The 25,821-nt window shown below is 40.2% G+C and overlaps 1 protein-coding gene across 1 annotated transcript in view; it reads right to left on the bottom strand.

Annotated features, from left to right (window-relative positions):
* Positions 1-25,821, bottom strand: part of KAT6B (lysine acetyltransferase 6B) — a 181,681-nt gene that overhangs the window by 12,937 nt on the left and 142,923 nt on the right. The window contains 1 exon segment of the mRNA XM_004273083.3: positions 25,002-25,095. Coding sequence (XP_004273131.2) covers positions 25,002-25,095 — 94 coding nt within the window.

Below are 25,821 nucleotides of genomic sequence, written 5' to 3'. Positions count from 1 at the left end.
TCTCTTCCCACAATCCCTACACTGGGCTAAGAGAAAGCAGCCAGAATCCCTCCCAAAGGTAGTTTACACAGTGCAAGCTTTTACACCCTGAGGTAATAGCATACACCTTCTCAGGGTCTGAGACCAGATGGGTTAGCCCCTGGAACTCTCAGGCAACCTGGAGTCTGTGGAGAGAGAGCATCTAGGCATGGACCTTTCAGCACCTGCTGCTCCCACTGTGTTAAGTGGCTGTCTCCTGGGACACTCCCTTGGACACAGTCTGTGCTCTATGACTGAGCCCCACCGAGCCCACCGGACACTGACAGCGAACACGTCTGTACTGTGCTAGCGAAGGCTGCAAACGCTACCAACACCTGCCAGGAAGTGATACTTTCCTGGATGCGGGAGAGAAAAAACTGCAAACCCAAACTCCAGCCAGAAAACATCAAGCAGGTTTTCAGGGATGATGGGCACCAACATTACAGACCCCACAACACCACTGTCCGAAGGCATCATTGCACTGCCTGCAGTTAGTTTTTCCTTCTCCTCTCGGACTCACAAGCCCCTCAAGGAGCTTACACCAGTGGAAGGAACTTAAACTTATGCTAAGAGCCATTTGTAAGCCCACGAAGTCTCCTCCTGAAGGAGAAATTTTTGGTTTAAATGGAATCCATTTCAACAACCAAAATGACCAAGGACAAATTTCTGGTTCCCTACGAATTAACTGCAATCACTGGTAATATGTTAAAATATGTACAGTAGCTTAGCAGGAAAAGTTGTGCCATGTCTCCTCTACTCCATTTGTGCACAAGGTTGATGTAATACATGATTTAAAGTCTACCTGCAGCAGCACTTGTCCTCAAAAAAGCTGTAGCTGGTGGCACTTCATGACTTGACCTCCATAACATGGAATGTTTTAAATAATGAATTTCTTGCCATCTTTTGTTTCCTTCTACTTTTTCCAGGCTCCTTAAATCATCATTACGATAGAGCCCACTGACATCATAATTTTTGGTAAGAACATTTACTTATTAAGGGATTATAGAGATGTGGTGCTTTAAGTTACAGCTCTTAAATTTAACTTACCAAAAAGATTCCAAATAATTGATCTAAGATGCAGGGAAATAAAAAGCACTTATCTTGGAAGCCGGTGTATTATCCTGAAGCATCTGAAACAAGTACAATACACCCCTGGTGAATAGATTCCCGTGGTGCTCTAACACCTTTCCTTAACTCAGGATACTTTCAATCAGAAAACCTGAACTACCCCTGGGGAAACCTGGCTGTTCAGACTGGAAACAGTGATGTTTGGAGGACAAATCCCAGTAGCTGCAGTATAATTAATCGCTGGTGAAATTATTCCCTTTAAATTGTCTGTGAGCCAGAGGCGCTGGTGAACAGCACTTACTCTGTGATCGGGAGACTTGCAATTGAAAGCTGACTGGCCCGTATAAACCTCATCCACACATCAACTATCTTGATAACTATCTCGAGGAAACTAGCTGCTGCTTTTGCTTCACTGGAACTACTTACCCAAAGGAAAGTGAGGTCTGAGTTTCAGTGTATGGACCACACACTATATTGAAAAAATTATCAAGGTATTTGCTTACAGGGAAAGTAAGAACAAGGTGATGTCTGCAAAAAAGTAAACGTTTCTAGGCTGTATTGCATGGGACCCAAATTTAACCTCACCTCTGTTAAGTCTGACCTACTTGTAGTAAGATAATCAGTCCTCATGTTAACTACCTCTGATCTCTAATGTTTGAAATGGTTAACTCTCTCCTAGGGGTTGGAAAAAAAGTGGTAGAGAGTTGCCTTCCTGTAGTCAGATCCATTAGGATAAGGAAGGAACTATCTGGACAAGGTCACAATTTGTTTTCGCAGCCTAAATTCCCAAATTAGCTGAACTCCCAGCATATTAAATGCAAGGTTAACCCTTGTTTAATATGAAACATTCCTTCCTTTTAAACAAGTAATATTTAAAGAATATTAGACTAGACCAGAGTGGAATAATGTTCTTCAGCAAGGGGGTAGGCACAGGTAAGGATTTCCCTCCCAAAGGCAGCCACCCTCACCCTTGCACACCTTTTTCTTCTACCACCTGGAGCCAAACAATATGAACAAAAGGGCAGACTTTGGCAAGGTACTCCCAAATCCCATCTATCTGGATTATATGGGTTTGGAGTAACTAGCTGCTTCTAGGGAAAAATAATCTTCAAGGATTATACACTTTTCATCGGACACCTGTTTAGTTCAGCAAACCCCGCTGAAGGGTTCTTATCAGTAGTCAGCACTGGGTTTACAAGCCTGGGAACTAACAGTAGGCCAGGGATTTATGGCCGCTTTCGATCAGAGGAAATCCAATGGCTCTAACCATGTATCTCATGACTGGGGACGGAAATTCACTGGTCCACGCTCATCTGTTACTGGTTTCTGGGGTTAAGCAGCTCTGTAACCAAGTGGACAAATGGCATGTTATCAGTTTAAAAAGTGGAGATAAATGAATTTCACAGGCTATTTATGTCTCCTCACTGAAATTTTGTGGTGATTTTGCAATTAGTAAAGAAGGAAGCTGAACCTTAGCCTTCCTACTGCCTGTTGCAGAGCACAGGCTACGGACATGCAGGCTCAGCGGCCATGGCTCACGGGCCCAGCCGCTCCGCGGCATGTGGGATCTTCCCAGACCGGGGCACGAACCCGCATCCCCTGCATCGGCAGGCAGACTCTCAACCACTGCACCACCAGGGAAGCCCCTTTCCTACTGTTTTAAGAGACTAGGGGTATTCTAAATGATCTGGGACCTGCCTGAATTCTTACTGCTTTCCATTTATTAAAAGATACAGATGCGTCCCCAGTAAAATTGGAAAATTTGAATTTTTGAGATATTTTGTATTTTAAAAGTTTGGTTTTGAAAATGTGGAAGTTTAAGACATCGCTCCCATAATTATATGGGCTTGATGTAATTATGTAACAACTTGAATAAACATTGCTTGACTTCTCAGTCTACTGTCTACAGACCAGTGGTTTTCAGAGCATGGTACCAGACCAACAGTATCAGCATCACCTGGGAACTTGCTAGAACTGCAAATTCTCAGGCCTATGAATCAGAACTTTTGGGGGCAGAACCCAGCGCCCGGCCTTTAACAAGTCCTCCAGGTGATTCTGATGCACACAAGTTTGAGGACCATAAACTCTGCTGTGGGGCTGCTGACTTTGATGGGGATGTGAAAACCGTCTTGTGCAGTAGGAGAGCCAATGAAGAGACAGTGGGACTGAAGAATCTCAGGTGAGGAGACCTCACTCAGATCCTTGGTGGTAGAACACTGGGGGCAGGAATCTCCAAAGCCCCACCATACTGAAATTCAGCCAGGGTCACTGAGTCGCAGAGTGCCTTTGTCCATAGCTTCTATGCCTATGCTTCTCAACCTTCACTATGCAAACAATCACCTCTCGTTACAACTGGTTTCTGATTTAGTAGGTGTGCGGTGGGGCCCGAGATTCTGCATTTCTAACAAGCTCCTATACCATGAACCACACTTGAAGAGCAAGGGTTTATACATTAAATCAGTGATTCTCAAACTTTTGGGTCTCAGGATCTCTTTACATTAAAAACAAGTTGTTTAAGAGCTTCTGTTCATAAGGGCTATAGGTATTAATTTTAGAGAGAAATGTGACAAATATTTATTTACTCATTCATACAAAAAAACAAACACCATAAACCCATTATGTGTTAACATGATTTTCTAAAATACAAAACAAAAAGTGAGAAGAGTGGCACTGTTTTACATTTTTGCAAAACTCTCACACAACTGGCTTAAGAGAAAACAGCTAGATTCTCATATCTGTTTTGGTATTCAATCTGTTGTGATATCACAGGTCATGAAATTCTTGACAACTCCGCTGAACGCTCGCGGGAGAATGAGAGTGAAAAGGACAAATAGTATCTTACTATTACTTTGAAAATAGTTATCTTGCATATTCCCTGAAAGGGCCTTAGGGATTCCCCAGGGGTCCCTAGACCATCTGCATTAAATAAAAGGTGATTAGAATTTTTAAAAGATGGGCAACAAGGTCACAAGTATTTTAAAACAATATGGCACTTACTGAATACAGTATAACAGATCATAAGAGGCTTTACAGGTTGGTTAAGGGCAAGGGTTCTAGAGCTAGACTGCCTGCAATGTAATCCAGGGTCTGCATGTACCAGCTATGTGGCTTCGGGCAAGTTATTTAATCTCTTGTAGGGATCCTTCATCCATACAATGTGGAGAGTAATCATACTGACCACTTAGGGTTGTCATAATAATTAAATGAATTAATACAAAGCATGTAGAACAGTGCTTGGCATATTACAGAAACCTTGTGAGTGTTCGCTATTATTATTATTCAACATATTGAATCAATAAAATCTCAAGGTGATCATTTGGTGACTAGATATCCTTACTGTAGGGGAAATAAAATTTGGACAGAAGGAGACAGACTGCTTGCTGTATGGAGTCAGACTGAGGAGAGCTACTTTTCCTTTTTCCTACTTTTGCCTGAGACGCCTGAAAACCATTCCACCCACTCTACTGCCTCAGACAGTTCTCCTCCCACGCCCACCCCCATCTAACCACCCAAATATAAATTTAATTAAAGGAAGAAGCTATGAAAAAGCAAACAAACAAACATATTCTGCCTCGAGGAACGATCTTAAGAAACTGGCGGCTGAAAGCTCCCAGCAAGCACAATTCTGTGCTCCCTAAATTCCCTTTGGCCCTGAAGCCCTTAACTTCAAGGACTACCCTCAGGAAACAGCAAGGCTATCAAACCACAATAACAATGATGGCTGGAGGGCTTCAGCAGAACCCAGGGATGGTCCCAGGACAGATGAAACAAAGACCAAATGTTCTAGAAGACCCAAGTGTGTCCCTGGGAAAATGGCCTGAGCCAGTGAAACCCAGAGAATGGAAACAGCCAGTCTTTGGAGAAGGAGGCTGCCCTGGGTCACATGCCACCCTGTTTCTCTAAGACCCCTTTATTTTGTTTTTATTTTTACTTTTTTTAACATCTTTATTGGAGTATAACTGCTTTACAATGGTGTGTTAGTTTCTGCTGTATCACAAAGTGAATCAGCTACACATATACATATATCCCCATATCCCCTCCCTCTTGTGTCTCCCTCCCACCCTCCTTATCCAACCCCTCTAGGTGGTCACAAAGCACCGAGCTGACCTCCCTGTGCTATGTGGCTGCTTCCCACTAGCTATCTATTTTACATTTGGTAGTGTATATATGTCCATGCCACTCTCTCACTTCGTCCCAGCTTACCCTTCCCCCTCCCCGTGTCCTCAAGTCCATTCCCTATGTCTGCATCTTTATTCCTGTCCTGCCCCTAGGTTCTTCAGAACCATTTCTTTTTTTTTTTTAGATTCCATATATATGTGTTAGCATACGGTATTTGTTTTTCTCTTTCTGACTTACTTCACTCTGTGTGACAGACTCCAGGTCCACCCACCTCACTACAAATAACTCAATTTTGTTTCTTTTTATGTTAGCCGCCCTTTAAAATCTCCCTTCTCAAAGATCCCACCAGCTCCTCCGCAGACTGCTCTGGTGCTGGGCTCTCAGTCACGCAGCGGGACCACTGGTCTTTCTTACTGCACACCCCCGCCTCTCTCCCAAGTCTAGTGGAAGAGGAATGAGGGGAAGCTGTATGATTGGGGCATGATGTCCCTGCTGTGCTGTGTGTGCGCGCGCGCGTGCATGCAAGCCTACAAGACCATGCTGGAATTTACCAGATGAGTTCCATGATTCTGTGAACAGGCATGGCCTCTCTTGAAGGGGGTGGTCATTTTGTGGGTCAGTCACTCAGGGAAAAGGTAGGTATTTATATGAACTCACGAAAACAAACTCATAAGCAGGGCACCAGGAGGCAGGAAAGGGGACTCTCCTCCCTCTGTGGTGCCCTTGTGTTGAGGAGGGTGAACATCTGTGAATGAGTTCCTAAGTTGGGGGTGACCAGGGCTAGAGACAGACCCCTGTGAGACAGCCACAGGCCAAAGATGAGTTAATGGTGTTTTATAACCGATAATCTAATTGAGTGAGACTGCATCGCTTTATTTCTCCTTTTTCTATCTTCTGGTCTAGCCCAATGGTTCTCAACCCTGGCTGCACACCAGAATCACTCAGGGGCTTTAAAAAACTACAGATGTCCGTATCCCACCCAGTCTCAACTCTTGCCTCTCAAGCCACTCTGGTCTCAGATGTATTAGGGGGTATATTAGGCAAAGGGTCTTGGGGACTACACCTTGGCCAGAATATTAAGTTGGGGTGCAACACCAATCCCAATTCTCCATTTGTCTCCCCAAATGGCTGTGGTTGTAGCAAGCAGAAGGTGAATCTTGGGCGAAACAGAGACCTCTAAGAGCTGAGGCCAGGGAGGAGAGGGTCACTTGGCTCTGTGATAGACTTCACAGAAGCTTCACTTATTTAAACATCTAACTGAGAAACATTTGTTTATGTATGGCATGTCCCACACCAGCAAGGTCCTGGTCTGGTGTCTTAGAACAATATAATTTTTCTTTCTAAGAAGATGATCATGTATGAAGTAGATTCAGTCTCTCAATTTTCTTGTTAGGAAAACAAGGCACCTCTGACAAGGATAAAATGATGAGGGAATGAGAGATGTTATACTTTGTCAGTATCACTTATTCCCAAACTAAAATCATTTGGGGAAGGCAAGAATTTTAAAAAATATCTTTCCTTAAATATATTTGGGAAGTAACCAGATTCTTCATGAGGCCCTTGCCTATTGCAAATTAAGTAAAGCTCTGACTCATCACTCAGAGGCACCTCTGGTTAGGTAACAGCAAAACAGTACGGGTACCATGACCTCTGAAGTGACAGAAATTAGAAAGACATGTCAGAAGAATGCCCTCCTCTTTGATCTTTTGTAGGTTTCCACAGTTCAAACCACTTTTAAATTCTGGAAAGTTTTGGGAAAAACAAATTTACCCCCCCAAATTTTTTTACGATATACTCCCCAAACTTTTTTACGATGAAGTAATTTGGCATTTAAAAATTATGTCCTTTCTTGTAAATAGGCAAAGGTCCACTTTGGAGATTCAATCTGAAAAACGATTTCAGAAACTAATTTCTTCCAAGTTGAAACCTGGAAAAAATTTTCATATTTAAGTTACAAAATCCTGGTAACAAAAATTTATCTTTGAACAGTTACAACATTTTAAATACCACATTAAACCCATACACGCTTCAAATAAAGCATCTCCTCTGAGCAAGTAACTGTATGTACTCATAATACTTCACCTGTGAGACCATTCTCCTGTAAAACATTACAACTGAACTCTCCTTTAAGTAAAGTACTAAAACCAAAAACTGGAGTTTCTTTTGACTACTGAGGTTCTGTGGTTCTGGGGGGGTAGCTGAGATAGTTCACTGTCTGGTCTAATCCTCCTGGCCGACTGAGGAGGAGCATTTAAACCAACGTGGACACTGGCCACTGATTTCAGACCAAGTTTGGAGATAAGACAGAAGAGCAACTTGCCTTTCCATTTGCTCTCCCACAACTCCCCTAAAATACTGTGTGTGTGTGTGTGTGTATTTACCTGCTAATCCTGGGTGATAAGCTTTCACATAGCAAACATAAGAATACAGCAAGACTGAAGAAAGAAAAAAGTGGGAAGAGAAATCTCTCTAAAATTTTTCTTTGTTTTCAAAGTACATTTCAAAAGGGATTTGTCAGTCTTTGAGACAACTTTCTAAAATCAAAGCATGGCCTATCTCTCAATCTGACTGATCAACTAATGATGAAAATGTAAGGCAGAGAAACTATCTCTAGTTGTCCTCAGGTCATCTAGACAACAGTCCTATTCTGCTGGTCTACAGAAGTCGAAAACTTCTCTTTTCATTTATTTTTTATTTATCTCCTATAAGCTTTCAAACAGGATTCTAGGTAAAAAGCCTCTGGCAATAAATTGGTATCCCCACAGGGTTACCGATGAGCCCATTCTGACAGATGCGCAGGCTTCGGGGGGTGGGGTAGGGAGCTGGGCTGGGGTGAGGTATTCAGTCAAGTGACTGGCTGGTTTGCCAGTGGACTTGGTATCATGTAGGTATCTAGCCATTAATCCTATCTTAAAGCCCAAACTGGCTACAGTCAGATGTTAGCTGTTGGAAAAACAAAAACCTATGCAATATCATCACTAGCAGTACGAAAAGACATCAGTTTTTACCCCTTTAGTTAGTGGGTGATACCTTTCTCAAAGTCCACTGTTTAGATTGGCTCCCAATTCTAGCAGTACTTAGAGCTGAGACTTCAGTAACAATATATTAATATTACCCCCCATAAGCCTTTATACTCTGTGGTCACTGTTAATCAAAGAATGTCCATCCAACTTTCCAAGCGTTGGGATGGTTTAGCGGTGTGTTTAGCAGCTGAGCGCCCACTACGTTCTAGGCACTTTTCTAGTTAAGCTGTAGACAGACACTCCATTTTCCAAATTTAATAAGCAAAAAGGCTCTGGGAGTTTAATTTGTTAACCAGTATGCAACTGTTGAACACAAGAACCACAAACTACGTAAATAACAGGAACTCAAATAGACATGTTAACAGCTAACGTTCATTTTTAAGAATCAATTCAATATGCTACTTGCAAGCAATCAATTACACTGCAATCATCATTTACGAATCAAACTATGATGCGGATACTCATGGGGGTATGTACAACTAGGTGGAAGTGTGTGATTAAGGACAAACAGATTGAAACTGTGAATTATGTAACTGTCTCTTGTAATTACCCTGCTTCAGAACCAAAAGAAACTTCCTGTATAATTTTGCAGGAGAATGTGGATCGAGATATAGAATTGCTTTTTATTTGGTTTTAACCCTTCAACACTTATTTAATTATGTGTGATGAGGTCAAAGAAAGTTTATGCTTAATTTATGAAAAGTTGGCAGGGAGGTATTTCAAAGTGATCCTCTGAAAAGCTCCAGATTATTCACGAAAACTGAGGATTTCCCTTCCTTTTCAAGAAAGATTTATCTAAATTATTTGGTAAAATAAACAACATTTAAAACAAATTCACAGTCATCATTCATTTTATTTCCTCTCTAAAAACATTCTTTATGGTCTGCAAGTTTTTAACTGGATGTAACTGAAAGCTGCAGGGGTAGAAGGCTGTCAGAGCCCTCAGACACGTCTTCTGCTTTGGTAGGGAAAAAACTCTCATTAGCTTCCTTAAGTCACAGGGAAAAGCTCCAACACTGGGCAAACCATAGGGCAGGACTTCTAATCTATGAACAGAGAATCATCTGCTTCTTAAGAAGGAGGAAGCCTGTTTTTGCAATAAATAATCAGCAGAACCTTGTTTCAGCATATTTTAAGACACTCTAGCCTTTTTCTTTCCCTTTCTTAAAATCTAAGTTTTTAACATCTTTTCTCTTCTGTAAGTGCTGTTTCTAGTGCCTAAAAATCTTCCCCAAATATTAGAACTGCTGAACACCTAGCATTCTAGGTGGAAGGAAGGGCAATTTCCTACACTTACAATGTCTTCCAGTATTGCTTTCCCTCATTTTGGATTAAAAAAAAAAAAGGAAGGAAGGAAAGATGGAAGGTAGGAGATGGAGGGAAGGAGGAAGAGAGGGAGGGAGGGAGGGAGGAAAGAGAAAAGTCCCAATGCTGCAGTGTCTCTGTATCTCTTTGGCCTTTCTGTTCCATATTTTCTCCTCAGTCTACCCCAGTTCTGCACAGCTATTCCTTGCCCAAATCCTCTATTTTATCACCTGTATTAACACACAGCCCTTCATTTATGTTTCTCTAGGTTTAAGAGTGGAAGTGTAATTTACAGGTATGCTATTTTTCTAAAGGACTTGACTCAACACGTGAGAGGATATGATTCTAGTAAATTTCAGTACCTTTCCTTCACATAAAAATGATTCTGCAAAGTCTGACATAAAGGTGATACCAATACACCAAATACCCTTGTACTCATGTTTCGATCTCAAAGCAGAAAAGGTGAAAAACTACATCTTTTAAAAACATCACTAATATAATGCCACCAATAAATAAAAAAGTTTTCCAGTTCTAAGAGTTACAAAAATCTAAGCCCTAAAACACACCATAGGGCACAACCTCCTATTTTAAGACCACCACTTTCTTTAAAAAACAAACAACAAAAGCAAAAATAAAACAGAGATACGAAAAACTACATTAAACAAATATATACAGCTTAATGGATTATTATAAGACAACCACCCTTATAACCATCACTCGGGATCAATAGAAGTTTGCCAGCTATCCCCCAAAACCTCCCACCTGTCCCATCCCGTTCACCCCTCCTTTTTCCCTCATAAGTGACCACAATCGTGACTAATAGTAATCCCTCGTGTTTCTTTATACTTTTATCACCAAAATGTCCCCAGGCACTACAGTATAATCTTGTCCATTAAAAAAAAAGAATAAGCAATGTCTTTTAAGTCTCTTTTAATCTATGAGTTCCCCCCTCCACTCCCTTGTTTTCCTTATAATTTATCTGCTGATGAACAGGGGCCATTTGACTAGTTTCCTAAATCTGGATTTTCCTGATTGCATACATCCAATGCAGTTCAATTTGTTCCTTTTTCCTCTGTTTTCCTGCAAAATGGCAGCTGGATCCAGAGGTTTGATTAGACTTGAGTTCGATTCATTGGCAAAACTACAGATGATGGTATGTTCCTTGATCACGAAGCATATAAATTCTGTCCCCCTTTTTGCAATGTTTGCTGCTGCTCTTGTTCAATGTCTAGATCCATTAATTCACTGGCCAAACTGCAAAATGTGATGTTTTAATTCTATCATTTTAATTCTATCATTTCATTTCATTTATTAGCTGGAATACGTTTATAAAAAGATGCTTGCCTTCATTTACTATTTGGTTACCTAGTGGTATAGTTCATATAGGAAAGGCAGGTTAAATGCTTTATTTACCAGTTTGCAAGATAAGATACTAGTTCCCATCATCCTCTTTTGTTTGTTTTAAAATGTCATCATGAATGTGTGAGGTTATACATTTGATGAGTTTCAATTAGTTGCAATTGTTACCTTTATTATTATATTTAATGTCTAGTGGGAGCCTCCTCAAGTTGAATCCTGAGTCCTTTTGACAAGACCCTAATATAATTTTTGCCTCCTTGCTGTCTAGTATGAAACAAAGGAAAACTCCTTTTACAGAAAGAATTCTCTACATCATTTTATTATTTATTGGCTGCGTTGGGTCTTTGTTGCAGTGCGCGGGCTTCTCAATGCAGTGGCTTCTCTTGTTCTGGAGCACGGGCTCTAGGCACACGGGCTTCAGTAATTGTGGCTCACAGGCTCTACAGTGCAGGCTCAGTAGTTGTGGCGCACGGGCTTGGTTGCTCCGCGGCATGTGTGATCTTCCCAGACAAGGGCTCGTGCCCCCTGCACTGGCAGGCGGATTATTAAACATTGTGCCACCAGGGAAGTCCCTCTACTTCATTTTAAATAATGGTTCAATTTGGCCCCCGAAAAGGACATATGCAAACATATTGGGTATAGTGAGGTCTACTTATATTACATTGTCCTCAAGATTTCAGCAACACTTCTTTCAATACCTTCTGCTGTATTTTTTTCAATGTGGATAAATGCATAACTGAATTACTTTTAATCCACCCAACTATTTTTAATCAGTTTATAAACATTAATTTAAAACAATTTTGTTGAAAAAAGGAGCTCCTCCATGATGTTAATTCAAAGCAGGACTCAACATGAATAAGTATAAAACAAGGTTTTTATATTGGCAAACATGAAAATGTAGCACTAATATTAGAGCAGAAACACATTAAACACAAATCTATGGGGGAGAAAAAAAAATCAGATTTCTTTCTTTCTTTTTCTTTTTTTTTGGCTGCACCGCACAGCTTTCAGGGTCTTAGTTCTCCAACCAGGGATCGAACCAGGGCCCCCAGCACTGGAATAGCAGAGGACTAACTCCTGGACCGCTAGGGAATTCCCCAGATTTCTAACTAGTATTTTCCTAACAGAATTCTAAACAAATGCAAGAAAATTGCTTTACCCAAAACAAATTGATATTAAAAAATTACTACCTTACAACCAGCTGAAATTATAAATATATTATTTAGAAATACCCTCATGAGAGGATGTTATCAAACTATTATCTTAGAAAATTCTACTTCAAACATACTACTACAAGCTGGAAAATATGTTTATGGGGAATATAGTTCCCTTGAAACCAAAACTAGGTATAGCACCAAGTTCTACCAATCAGAACAAAATCTTTCTTGCTCTTGGTTTAATAATGGAAAAATGCTTCCCTTGCATATATCTTAACTGGGAAAATGGAAACGAGAGTTGGAAGCATTTCCTCCTCTGCACTGATGAAGCCCCACACACATGGCATACATGGCAGGGTGAATCCTCGGTGTGTCTATCCACTTCCCTGTGGGCAAGAACTGGAGCATTTATCCTAATGGTCTCATCACCAAGGCCAACTCTGGCAGAGCATGTTGACTGAAGGAAAGGACGAAGGGATCAATGAGTGGAAAATAAACAAAGACAGAGAGGAGATCTGAGATCAAGCACCAATTCTGTCATAAGCTGGCTGGGTGAATCTGGCAGGTGTTGTCAGTGACACAAAGAAGAGGACTGACTACATTTGGGGATTCATTTATTCACTCACTCCCTCAACAAACCTTTTGTGGGCTGGCCTCCTACGTGCATGGCATTGTGCTTGTGGTTTGGAGTTTGGCAGTGAACACGTCCTAGCCCCCGTGATGGTGTTGCCAGGGTTCCCTTTACTCCTTTTATTTGGCCTCGCTGCACGGCTTGTGGGATCTTAGTTCCTCGACCAGCGATTGAACCCGGGCCCTTGGCAGTGAGAGCATGGAGTCCTAACCACTGGACCGCCAGGGTATTCCCAGGGTTCCCTTTACTCTTGAAGGCTAGGTTTCCTCATACTAATTATTGGAGTGGAATTTGCCCAGTAGTGGGTTTCAAAATGACTTGCTGAAAATGCTGGTCAATGTTAGAAATCTAAACAGACAAAAGATTTGTTAAAAAAAAAAAAAAACCACCTGCATGCCAAAACTTGAAAAATTCTCAGCTCTGTAAGGCAAAATGGTAGCTGCAGACCGTATGTTTCATATTTACAATGTTTTCATTGAAGCAATGAATACAAACTATTCTATAAGAGCTATTTATTTGCTCTTATTTATGACAAGCTTAGTTTAAAAAAAGATACATAAATAAATCGTTAGCTGCACTGCCTCATGCAACTCATTTCAATGTATTCAGTAAAAGTCACCCTCTGAATAAATCACCGAGAGCTCAATTTTCAACCTTGATGTTATCTTTAGCATATTAAAATATAATGTACTTCAGCCCAATGTAATAAAGCAGTCATGACAAAGGCTTCTAGTGCAACATATTATAATGAGAAAATAAGGAAAAATAGCCATTTTCCTTATTATATTATAAACTAGGAGCCTATTAAAATATATGTCATCATTATACTTGATTACACAGGTCAAAACATGTCTTCTAAAACCCAGCAGAAGTCTGAGGATACAGCTGCTGGTTCTATCTTCCAACAAGTGTCATGGTGGAGGTGGGGAAGCAGTTATTTTCTCAGAAAAGGCCAGAAAGGACTCGAGCACCATTTCAAAAGCATAACTTATTATTCTTTAATGGTTGCCTTGCCTGTGCTCACCCGGGGAGGACAGCTGCTGGGAAAGCTCTGCAGAGAGAAGCGTTCTTGACAGTTTCCAAGGACTAAAGTTGGAATTCTCCTTCCAATATAAATGCATGAAGAAACGAATTATCTGATAGAAGTAAGGAAAAGATAAGTGTCTCTTCGACCAACTGTGTGTAAATGTGAATTCTGTCACAGCTCTCATTTCTCTGCCCAAGGTTTATAGTAACTTAACAACAGCCTCCTTTCTGATGCAACTTATATGATCCTAAGATAGAGGCTGCCCTTGAACAAAAATACCAGACCTCAAAAGAAGGCAGGGCGTACCTGACATCATTTGGAAGTAAGCAAACCAAATTAATTTGGTTTGATTAATTATGTTCTAATAATATAAAATTCTTCTTCCTAAGAATCATGTGTGAGAAGAGAAAGTACATTAAGAAAGCTCTTTCAGAGGTAATTCATTTAACATTTATTCAATATATAATATTCAATATATAATAAGGACCTACTCATTGCCAGGCTCTTCCAGGAGGTGAGATTACAGCTGAGAACAAAGACTCTACCTCCATCACGGGTAATAAACCATGAATATATAAGACATATGCAACTTTCTAAATGATTTTGCACTTACTCAGTCTAGAACATGTTTTTTATGGTCAGTGCCATTGAAAAAAGAGAAAACTATTAAATAAAAATTGCATAAGTAGGTAAATACCACATGTCAAATGTACAGCTCTTTCATTCAGTTTGCTTAACTCCTCACAGGGGGTCAGAGTGTTTCAGTCATAGATCATGTACCTAAGATACACTGTCATGGTCTCTCAGAACACATCTTTGATGCTTGGCTTATGGGGCTCACAAATGGGGGAAAGTGAAATATTTACCCTGCAGCTTACCCAACAGAGAGTTGATGCCCCTAGGGAGTGCTGCATGACTTCTACCCCACCAGGGAGAAGACAGAATTCATATGCCTGCCAGGGTAAAAGGATAAGTCTGCTCAGGGTGAGGTGACTGGCACCAGAGCTATTAAGTTAGCACCATCTCTGGCTACCTGGACTGGTTCCTGGTTCACTTGTTGGAAAGTGTAGCCCTAAGTCAACCACAATGGTGCAGAGATGCCCACAGACCCTCGCTAGAGCATCGGGTGTCTCACCAGGGCCTGTCAGGCTAGGACCCAGTTCCTACGGGCTCGCCCTGATGTTGTACTCAACTTGCCCTCCGAGAGAAGCTAGTGACTCCTGTCCAGTTTTGGTTCTTTAGAATTTATGGTAAAATGTGGTACACTGGAACTCAACCAACCAAATTTCTAAATTAAAACTCCTACTTTCTGGGCTTCCCTAGTGGCGCAGTGGTTGAGAGTCTGCCTGCCGATGCAGGGGACACGGGTGCGTGCCCCGGTCCGGGAAGATCCCACATGCCGCGGAGCGGCTATACCCGTGAGCCATGGCCGCTGAGCCTGCGCGTCCGGAGCCTGTGCTCCGCAACGGGAGAGGCCACAACAGTGACAGACCCGCGTACCGCAATAAAAAACAAAACAAACAAGAAAAAACCCTCCTACTTTCTATAGGAGATAGGCCAGTCAGGATCAAAAACTCGTTCCAAAAAAGCAATTTTCAGGTAGGATGAAATTACTCTAAATCTTTGCTTAATAGTATTCTTAAATTTTATTTAAATTGCGTTTTGAAAAAAAAGTTTGTAAGTGGTAGCTCTTTTAAAGTAATCTACTGAAGGCTGTTAAAACCGGAAGTTGCTAGCTGATAACCTGAGATACTGTGAAATGTATTCCTCTATTTAGATATATAATATAACATTTAAGCTAGTAGCTAGCATCTAAGATACAGGGGAAGAAGTTTTCTCTTTGAGAGAGTTAACATGATTAGCCTCTCAACATCATACCCTTCTAGGCAGAGATGCAGGATGTGACTTTCTAATTCTGCTTGATGGACCTAGAAGGGCAGAGAAGTAGGGAGAGCAGGAAAGCAGAGAGAAGATGCTTTCTCATCTAAGTGGTGCTTCCTCAAGAAATCAACCAAGAGTTATAAGGAGGCTAAAGGAAAGACAAGCTTAGGTCTGGACTCTCTGAAGTACCTAACGAAGAGATCTCTGTCATTAGAACCAGACCAGCGAAAGAATGAGGGCGTGGAAAATTAACCCATTAATTGTCAGTGAGAGTGAAACTAGATATTAAATTGTACCCAGAAGCATCCTTCCATAAAAGTTTATTGTATTTCTTATTTTCCTTAAGTCCAGGTGTGTGTGTGCACACACACCATTCTTAAGAAATCGGAACAAGTACAAGGACACTGCTAACCACACTGCGACGTGACCAAGTTCATAACTTGTAGGCACAAAACTGGGTCATCTGCAGCCATCTTCTAGCAGCACGCACTAATGACAGACTCAGTTTGTAAACAGTATACATTCCCCAGGAAAGCCAAAGTGAAACCTCTCAACATATAAGATCATCGAAAAGAACAGCAAAGGGGATTTCCTGAAATGAGTGCCTAACTCATTCCACCACTCCTAATTCCTCTAGAGTGAGTTCTGTGCCATTAAGTACAACCCTAACACATCGTACAGTATTTTAATATTGAATAAAGAAAGCCAAGAACTGAAGCTGCTTACAAACTTTTATGATTAGCCTACAAATAGACAGTCGTTTTTAAAATGACTGAAGGTAGAGCTAACTGACAATTTATGTAATTGACAAACTTGTCATCTGTATACCAGTCTCAAGAAAACTATAGATTTATGTTTGTAGACTCTTGGACCCAACTGTCATCTACCCTTTATAGCTCCCCTAAGAGTAAGTCAAGTCTGAAACAAAGAAGAAAAAGTTAATACAAGATTTAGAATTCTTATAATTCAAGTTAGTATGTTTGATTATTTTAAATTAGCAAAGAGTATTGAATTTCATCAAATGCCTTTTCTCAGTTTGTACTAAACAACCCATCTGGTTATCACTTTTTGTTTTCTCTTTGATTTTATCCATCAGTGCTCCCCTCTCCTCTTTCCGCCAATGCTCCAGTCTCTCTAGCTTAAAAACAAAAACAACCTACAGCCCTTGACAGTCGAGCTTTTTGAATCTACTACTTTAAATTCCACTTATACACAGTCCTCCAAAGTATACTTTTTACACCTTATCTTAACCTTCTTCTCTGGGGCACTGAACAGTGGCTTGGGAGTGACCTTAGACAAGTTTCTTAGTGCCTCTGTGACCTGCAAAGAGATATGATAACAGTACCAACCTCCTAGGGTCTTTGCAAGGATTAAGCGAGTTAATGTGTGTGATTTGGGTGACAGTGCCTGACACATAGTAAGTGCTCTAGAAATGTCAGCTATGATTATAAGTACCACTGTTGTTGAAATACTGACCTCTTTTGGCTTCCCTGACACCATTTTTTCTCTTGATCCTCTTCCTACTTCTGGACGCTTTACAATTTTCTTGATGACTTCATCCTCTATTAGCCCCTGGAATGTTGGAACTCCAAGAACGCCATCCTCAGCCCTGTTTCCCTACACTCTCCCTGGGTTGTCCTCATTCACACCTATGGTTTTAACCACTATGGCACGCCCACGATTCCCTGTAGCCTCCCCCTACTGCATACCCTTACTGAACTCTGAACTCCATGGGAAGCTGCACATGGATGCCTAAAATCACAGCAAAGGCGACGTGGCCAAAGCTGCACTCACTACCTTTCCAAGCTCAGTTCATTCACTTATTCAAATAGTATTTACTGAGCACCACTAGGTGCCTGGCAGAGTTCTACCTGCTGCAGAACGAACAGGAAAACACCTGCCTCATTTCCACACATCCTCATTGCCATTGCCCTATATCAGGCCTTCCCTGACTCTTGTTTCTTAAATTAATTTGCTTTTTAGTTACAACAAAAGGTATAAGGAAATTAAAATTGCCTGTAATTCTAATTCTAGAGTTAATATGGAAGTGTATTTCCTTTCTTTCTGTCCATATACTATTTACATAATCGAGAACATATTATATATACAATTTTGAAAGCCACTTATTTATCATAAGTATTTTCTTATTTTATTAAAAATTCTTCAAAACATAATTCTCAATGGCTAATAATATTCCATTATATGAATGTACCGTTCTCAGGGGAATGGTTCTCTCTTACCTTTGAATACTGAGGTTATTCTGTTTTTGTTTTGTTTTCTATTGTCAGTAGTTTCCTCACCCGTACAATGAGGTTAAAATAAAAGCACACATCTCAACAGCTGATGTGAGGACAGAATGAGTCAGGACTCCTAGGACAGTGACTGGCACATATTAGACACTCAGTAAATGTCAGCAATGTTGCTGCCCCCAATGATTTTCCTTTTCTGCACATTCTGTGTTCATGTCCTCTGCTCATTTTTCCATTAGGGTTTATGTTTCAACACTATCAAACCTTTACTTTTATATTCATTTAAATACTATAGATATCAAAACTTTGCCTGGTATATTTGTTGCAAATATCTTTCCCATTATGTTTACTTTTAAATATTAATACTTTTTCCTACATAGAAGTTTTACGCTTTTATACAGTGAAGTTTATGTATTTTTTGTGTGACTTCTTTCATTCTTTTAATGCTTAGGATGTCCTTGACCATCTAAAGATTAGATAAATAATTAGATATCCTTTCTTCTACTTTTTTTCTTTTTTAAAAAATTATTTATTTATTTATTTAGTTTTAAAATTTTTTGGCTGTGAGGCATGTGGGATCACAGTTCCCCGACCAGGGATCGAACTGCACCTCCTGCATTGGAAGCGCAGTCTTAACTGCTGGACCGCCAGGGAAGTCCCCTCTTCTTCTTTTTTTAATGTCTTTATTTTTTATTTTTGTTAATCCCTAAGTCTTTAATCTACTTGGAGTTTCTTTTGTTGTTATCCAAACATCTAACATGTTTCCTTAGGTGGCCACGCTTTTGAATATGCTGTTTCCCTCAGCCTGGAATGTTTTCACTTTAACTTCTCATGCCATGAGCTCTCAATATCTACTGTAGAAATGTACTGCCCAGCAACTGATGGCTTGTCACACCCGGCAAGAGCTATGTGTTCTTCATTTTTGTTGCTGGTATATAGCAGAGTGTAGACTAAGGTGCCCCAATCAACAAATGTTAAATGAAGAGGTAAGAAATGAATCTTCTCATCCTTCTCCATTATCCAGTTTAGAATCTGATAAATGCATTTACACAAACACACAAGTAAGTGCTGATGCCAGCCTCTTTCACCATGACCTGGCACAATGTCCTGCAACCTACTGCTGAATCAGCTGCTTTCCCTGGGTCTCTCCCAGGTCAGTCAAGGAGCATGGATTTTGTATCCTGCTCCCCAGGCAGGGTTTGGGCTCTGCAGACTTGACTAAAAGCTCGTTATCTGCTGGGCAATGGCCCAGCCAAGCAGAGTCCTAAAAAACTGAAAGTATATATAACAGGCTCTCACCGCTCTGTAAGAATGTATCAGTCAAAATCTGCCCAAGCTACTTACTATAGCACTTTTTAAATTGTGACATATTGGAAACAACCTATATGTCTATACCTAGGAGACTAGGTGAATACAGTACATACATCCACACACTGGAGAACCATGCAGCTGTAGAAGAAAATAAGAAGATCTCTATGAAGTGGCATGGAGTGATTTCCAGGATATATTCTTAAGCGGAAAAAAGCAAAACATAAAAGACCATCTATAGTATGCTACCTTTTGTGTAAGAAAGGAGGAGAAATTAGAAGACACACATCTATTTTCTCATTTGTACCAAAAGAAACACAGGAAGGATAAACTAGATACTAATAAGATTGGCGACCTGCAGGAAAGGGTCAGGAATGGGACTGGGGGAGGGAGGGGAGGAGGGGAATGACACTTGTCTGAGTATACCTTCTAATATAGTTTCAACTTTGAAAATCATGTTAATGTTTTATAGTCTTAAAAAAAAAAAACAAGGATAGAGAAAAACTAAAGTGGATAACAAACAGAAACAAATAAGCCTAACTGTATTTCAAATGAATAATATAACCTCCCTGAAGGGGGAAAAATTAAAAAGAACTAACCTCACTAACATTTGGAAACAGTCCTTTAACTAAAAGTACACTCAGGGTAAAGTCAAAAAGAGCTACATACAAAAACTGACCTCTGGTTAGGAGGTTTGTTTTACACAGTGGTATGAGCTAGCAATTCTAAAACTACTTAATGTGTATTCTAGGACTGAGCCCATAAATAAATATATTGTGGGTAATGGAAGTCAGGTTTCTCACTATCGGAGAAGAGAGTTACAAATGCAGAAATATGGAAGGATAGACTAAAACCTTGCAGTGGTGTTGATCTGGAATGCTAAGGAAGTGGCTGAAGGATCAGACATGTCAGAAGGACACAGCAGCCAGCTTGAAGCAGTTCCCACTGAATAAATCTGGGGCAATGTAACATCAAAATACACAATGGCAGCAACAGGTTATAATCCAAAGAATAAAATAAAAATCCATGAGTAGTCCATAATTATATAAATTAAAGACTAATGAAATAAATGAAGTAATTATTTAACTAAAAAATTAATAAAGGAAGCTCTTCCCTACAGCAAATGTCAACAAATAAGTAGAATATACAATGTGATTTAAAAAAATCACCATTTGGTAGTTACCAAAGTAATAACTATTTTAGCTAAGAATCATAAATAAATGCTAAACGTAGTAGGTAAAAACTGGATGAGAAACAGGATATTTACACAATCCCAAAGTATCTTCTTACCAGATATTTACTGATTACAAAGGGAAAAATGTTATTTTACAATGAAGAAACCTGAAAGGCACCACCTTAAGCCAGTGATGGGACAAATAAATGATCATGTAAATCTGATAAGAGGCACTGAGGAGGACCCAGCAGCACTTCTGTGGTATTCCTGCCAAAAAAATCGAGAACTTGAATATGACCATGAGAAAACATCAGACAAGCCCAAATTGAGGGACACTGTACAAAATAAATGGCCTGTACACTTCAAAAATGTCAAGGTAACAACAAAACAAAACAAAAAAATGACTAAGGTATTATTCCAGATTACTCAAGAGACATAACTCAACATGAGATCTTGGACTGGGGAAAAAACATTTTTCCCCACCCCTGGAAAAGGGCTTTAGTTGAAAACTGGCAAAATTTGAAATTTGAACAAGGTAGAGAGATTAGATAATAGTGCTGAATTAACATTAACTTCTTGGTTTTGATAATTTGTGGTTACATGCGAGAGCATCTTTGTTTTTAGAAAAACACTCTGAAATAGTAAGGGTAAAGGTGCTACAGGTCTGCAATTTACTCTCAAATGATTCCGAAAAAGAAATACATCTCAATATGATAGAGGGGGATGGGGAGGGAGTGGGAGGGAAATAAAAGCAAAAAGCAGATGTGATTAAATGTCAATATCTGGGGAACTGAGGTAGAGAGTCATATGGGAATTCTTGGTGCCATTTTTATAACTTTTCTCTAAGTCTGAAAGTATTTCAAAATTTAAGGAAAAATAGTAAGCTGGATAAGGCATTGCTGGGCAGCTCTGGCAGCAGGGGCAGGGCATGGCCTGGCAGGGAACACGCGGCTGCCCCAGGATCCAGCAACACCCTGGGAGGAAAAGCAGCTACTTGCCTTGTCCTGGGCAGCTCGGAAGCAGGAATCACAAAAGTTTCGTGGGGCGGGGGCTTCTCTGAAGTTTTGACATGCCTGGTGGGGATGGAGAATGGTGTGTGTGTGTGTGTGTGTGTGTGTGTGTGTGTTTAGAAAGAGACGGGGAGGACTTTAAAATTTTCTGACTGAGGGAGGAGGGAATCTCAGAAACCAGGAGAGAAAAGGAGATGGAGTATCAGCTTCAACCCATGACAAGCCACTCCTTCCTCTAGCCACTTAAGTTTTGGGCAGAGTTACAAAACCCCTGAGTTGGTTTATGAGCAGATTGGGAGTTGGTGCCCTTTAGTCACTCCGGCAAAGCTCTGCAGATGACCTCCTGGGAAGCCCTGCTCAGACACATCCCAGACAAGCTGTCCTAGGAAGAGACAGACAACAACATTATTCCAAGGACAGCATTTGGTCCTGGGATGACCATTCCACCTCTTGACTGTCCTGGAGAACAGTGTTCAAAGCTTTGGATTCACAGTTCTTTATATACACACAACACATCATTTTTCACTCATGTCTGTGATCCAGTGTGCCAATGGGCAGCTGGGCAGAGAACAGCTTTCCTTCTGTCGGTATCTTGTTTTGGCTTCCTGAACCAGCAGTGATTACAGACAAAATAAAGATTTCCTGCCTTACAACTTTCTTTGAATTACTGAAAATACCTCCCCGACCAAAAGACCCTCAGGCTCATGTACAAACAGAAATAAAATAAATCTAACCGTTAAAAGGTTCCTTTAAAAAACAGAGCAGATTTTAGAAAACCTGTAACCCCAGTTATCTGTTTTTCCCTGAGTTCTGAAATGTAAGGTTGACAAGGATTATGCGAGGTCATGGGGTTTATCTCCTACTTCTGCAAAAGACTGGATCTAATCATCATAGAAAGATATTTATCTACTATTATTTTAAGTAACTCCAAAGAAGGAGATGCTATCAATTCTTTTAGCAGCCTACTCTATCTTCTTTAAAACCTGTGTAGCCAAGGAATTATTTTTTCGCTTTAAATTGAATTTCTGTTGGGTTTACACCAGTCCCCATTTTCTCTGAGTGCTATAAAATTCTTCCCCTGGTCTTCTCTTCTCTGAAGAAATAGCACCAATTCCCTTTCAACTTTATTCAAATCATTCATCATATTCCTTAACCCTCTCCAGTGCAGGATGATACCAAGGGTATATGAAAGAGAAAATCTAAAATGACACCTGTAGCACTGCATTGCCTGGATGCACCCTAATGGATGGCATTTATCATGATGGCCCTGAGACATCCAGATAGGTTCCACTGTGTTCCCTAGTTCATGTTTTAGAAAAACAGAGTAGACTCTAATACAGTTTTCAAATAAAATGGTTAACATAAAGATTTAGCATCTGAAGGGAATGTCTTTGTTCCTGGGTTGTTATTTTATGCATTAAGGCCTCAGTACCAGATCACACTGTACAAGTCAGACGCTACTGTATTTAGAGACTTGCATTTTTACCTGGTAAGTACCAGTCTCTTTTAAATTTTAGGTGGAAAATTATCGTGGGCAGTGACCATATCACTTAGGAGATTCAATACAACTTAACAAAAATACATCTAATGCAGATTATTGAGTGCACTGTCCACCTGAATACAAAAAAGGTATCCAAGGAGTTGACAGTAAGTTGGAAGTATGACACTTAGATCAAATAATTACCACAAAAGAATGAATTGAGTCTAAGTGCTATACTGCAGAGATACGGAGCAAAGAAGAGAACGGGATGAAACTCCAGGAGGTGGGATCAAAAAGAAGAGGCTCCTGAGCTAGCTCTGTAACAATGGGTAGGATTTTGAACAGACAGAGGCTGGAGAAGGAAGAAGTGGTCATTTCAGGAAGGGACTGCACAAAGAATGGAAGTATGGGAACCTGCTCAGAATATTTGAGCAAATGGAGATTAATATATGAAATAATACATGAAAAAGCCTAGAACATAGGCTGGAACTAGCTGTCGGAAGATCTTGAATATTGAGCTAAGAAGTTTGCCTTACTCTGTAAGCAAGCAGATACTATCCAAAGTTTAAGGCTCGAATGGCTGCTATGCATACCAGAAATTATAGTATTTAGGAACAACTTGTGAACAGTGGCCCCAAAAATCTCCAAAACAACACAATTGGATTTGCCCTTAGAACTCATTACAACTAGGACTGTAAAGTAAAAATGGTAAACTTCTGGTAAGACGGCCCTCCATGGGATGACTAGATCAAGAAAGAAGAGTAAGACTAGGGTAACGAATTAAATAACTAGAAATGCCATCTGAAAATGTAAAAATAATCAATAAAGATACTTCAAAAAAGAATATCCGGGCTTCCCTGGTGGCGCAGTGGTTGAGAATCCGCCTGCCAATGCAGGGGACACGGGTTCGAGCCCTGGTCTGGGAAGATCCCACATGCCACGGAGCAACTAGGCCCGTGAGCCACAACTACTGAGCCTGCGTGTCTGGAGCCTGTGCCCCGCAACAAGAGAGGCCACGACAGTGAAAGGCCCGCGCACTGCGATGAAGAGAGGCCCCCGCTTGCCACAACTAGAGAAAGCCCTCGCACAGAAACGAAGACCCAACACAGCCAAAAATAAATAAATAAATAAATAAATTTAAAAAAAAAAAAAAAAAAAGAATATCCTTCGATGTCAATAAATTATACAAATCCGTCCAAAGCTGCTATACGGTTATATTTTACACCCAAACTTTAACATTTCAACATCTAATAATATAGATTTAGACTCAACATGTTACTTCATGGTTTTCCTTGAGGACATTTACATTTTGCTTTTGCATCTGATGTACGTTATGAAGATTACATCATCTGCTATATTTTCCTTCTTTCAGTTTAAAATCTGGTAATGAAGAAGCACACAGTTCCTAGCGACAGATTTTTACAAGTGATTATTATCATGGGATACCCCGCCTTCGTGTTATCTGGATACTTTGAATCCATTCTCGAAATGCAGCCTTAATACTACATTAACACATCCAGTATAATATAAACAGGGAGAAAAAAACTACCAATTTTTAAAAAACATTACCCTATGCGTACTTTAAAATAGTATTCCGATTTTCACTGAGGAGACTCAGAAGATACAAATGTGTATAAAAAATATTTCTTGGGCAACCTCTAGATACGAACACTGTAATAATTTCTGTAATAGAAAAGGGAAATTAACAAAACAAGATGTTTATTTCTACCAGACAGCCAAGAAGGATAGGCTACCTAAAGAATTGTTTTTCTGAAGATAAAGATCCCTTTCCTGCTCTGTACTGCACAAGATTATAGGCAAAATTTTAGAAAGCTGAAAATCCTTTTAAATAACAATTCCTTTGGCTTTAATCACAAATAATTGCCTCTTTTGGTGCTAATGAGCATGAGCCCCACAGAATGGAATGTAATTCTGCCGGTTCATTCAGGGTAATGGCTTTGTGAGCTGGTGACACTGCCGAGAGATCGAGTCTCAATTTCCTAGAGTACAATAGTGAGCAGCAGTACATTTTTCACTTGAGGAAGATTTTCTAACCTATGTAAATATAAGTAGTAAACCCGTTATCTATTGATAAAAACAACAAAGTAGATTAAATAAAGTTTTATGTGCTACTCTCCTTTAACAGCCATCAGCTCCCTGGATCATGAAAGTAAATAAAGTACTTCACTTACTGAAATCAATGAGAAACCGTCCAAATCCTTGCCTCTGGTGCTGGGGCATGATCATTATGCAGGAGACGTTATATTTCTGCTGGCAAAGCTTTTCCTGAGGGAAGGAGAGACAGATCAAGTATGTCAGAGCACTGCTGAAGTGGGCAATTCCCTGCACCCGCCATCGTCCTTGTACCACCGTCCACTAAGGTGAGCCAATGTGTTAGGTCAGGATCAAGCAGAATCATCCTACCGTCCTAATCAATCAAACTATCAGCTAACAACAAACTACCCACTCCAGGCATGCCTCTCAATTACATCTTTATTCTTGAATGTCAGTACCATGAAATACGAATAAAGAATCCAAGGAAATGTGAGTCAAATGAAACAGAACACAGACAGTATGGAAGAAATGTTTTCCGTGCTCAAACAACCTGGGAGATGGGGATTAAAAAAAAACCATCCAGAGAGTCACCCAGTGGGGTCAGTTAGGAATATTTTGCGAAAGGCCCCAGTGAAACTAAAATACTGTATGTGTGGGTAGACTTACACAAATACATTTCTCCTATGAGTAAACAAAGTAAAAAGCTGGAGAAATAATTAATCTGCATTTCAAAATAGGACAACAAGACAAAAAAGACAACAGCAACAAGAAATCCCCAAGCCTCCAAACCAAAGTGGAGGCCAAAATATTACCAACAGTCTGAAACCAGGAGGAAGACTGGAAAGAATATGGTGGGAAATGGTTCTTATAGTTCAGGAAAAATTCGCAGTTTTCATGGGATATGGCATCAGAGCAGCAATATTTTCTTCAGGGTACATAGAAGCCGCCAAAACCTAC

The sequence above is a fragment of the Orcinus orca genome, chromosome 14 (assembly GCF_937001465.1).
Source record: "Orcinus orca chromosome 14, mOrcOrc1.1, whole genome shotgun sequence".
Lineage (NCBI taxonomy): Eukaryota > Metazoa > Chordata > Mammalia > Artiodactyla > Delphinidae > Orcinus > Orcinus orca.
Note: the sequence above shows the minus strand (reverse complement) of the source record. Positions and strands in the feature narration are given on the sequence as shown.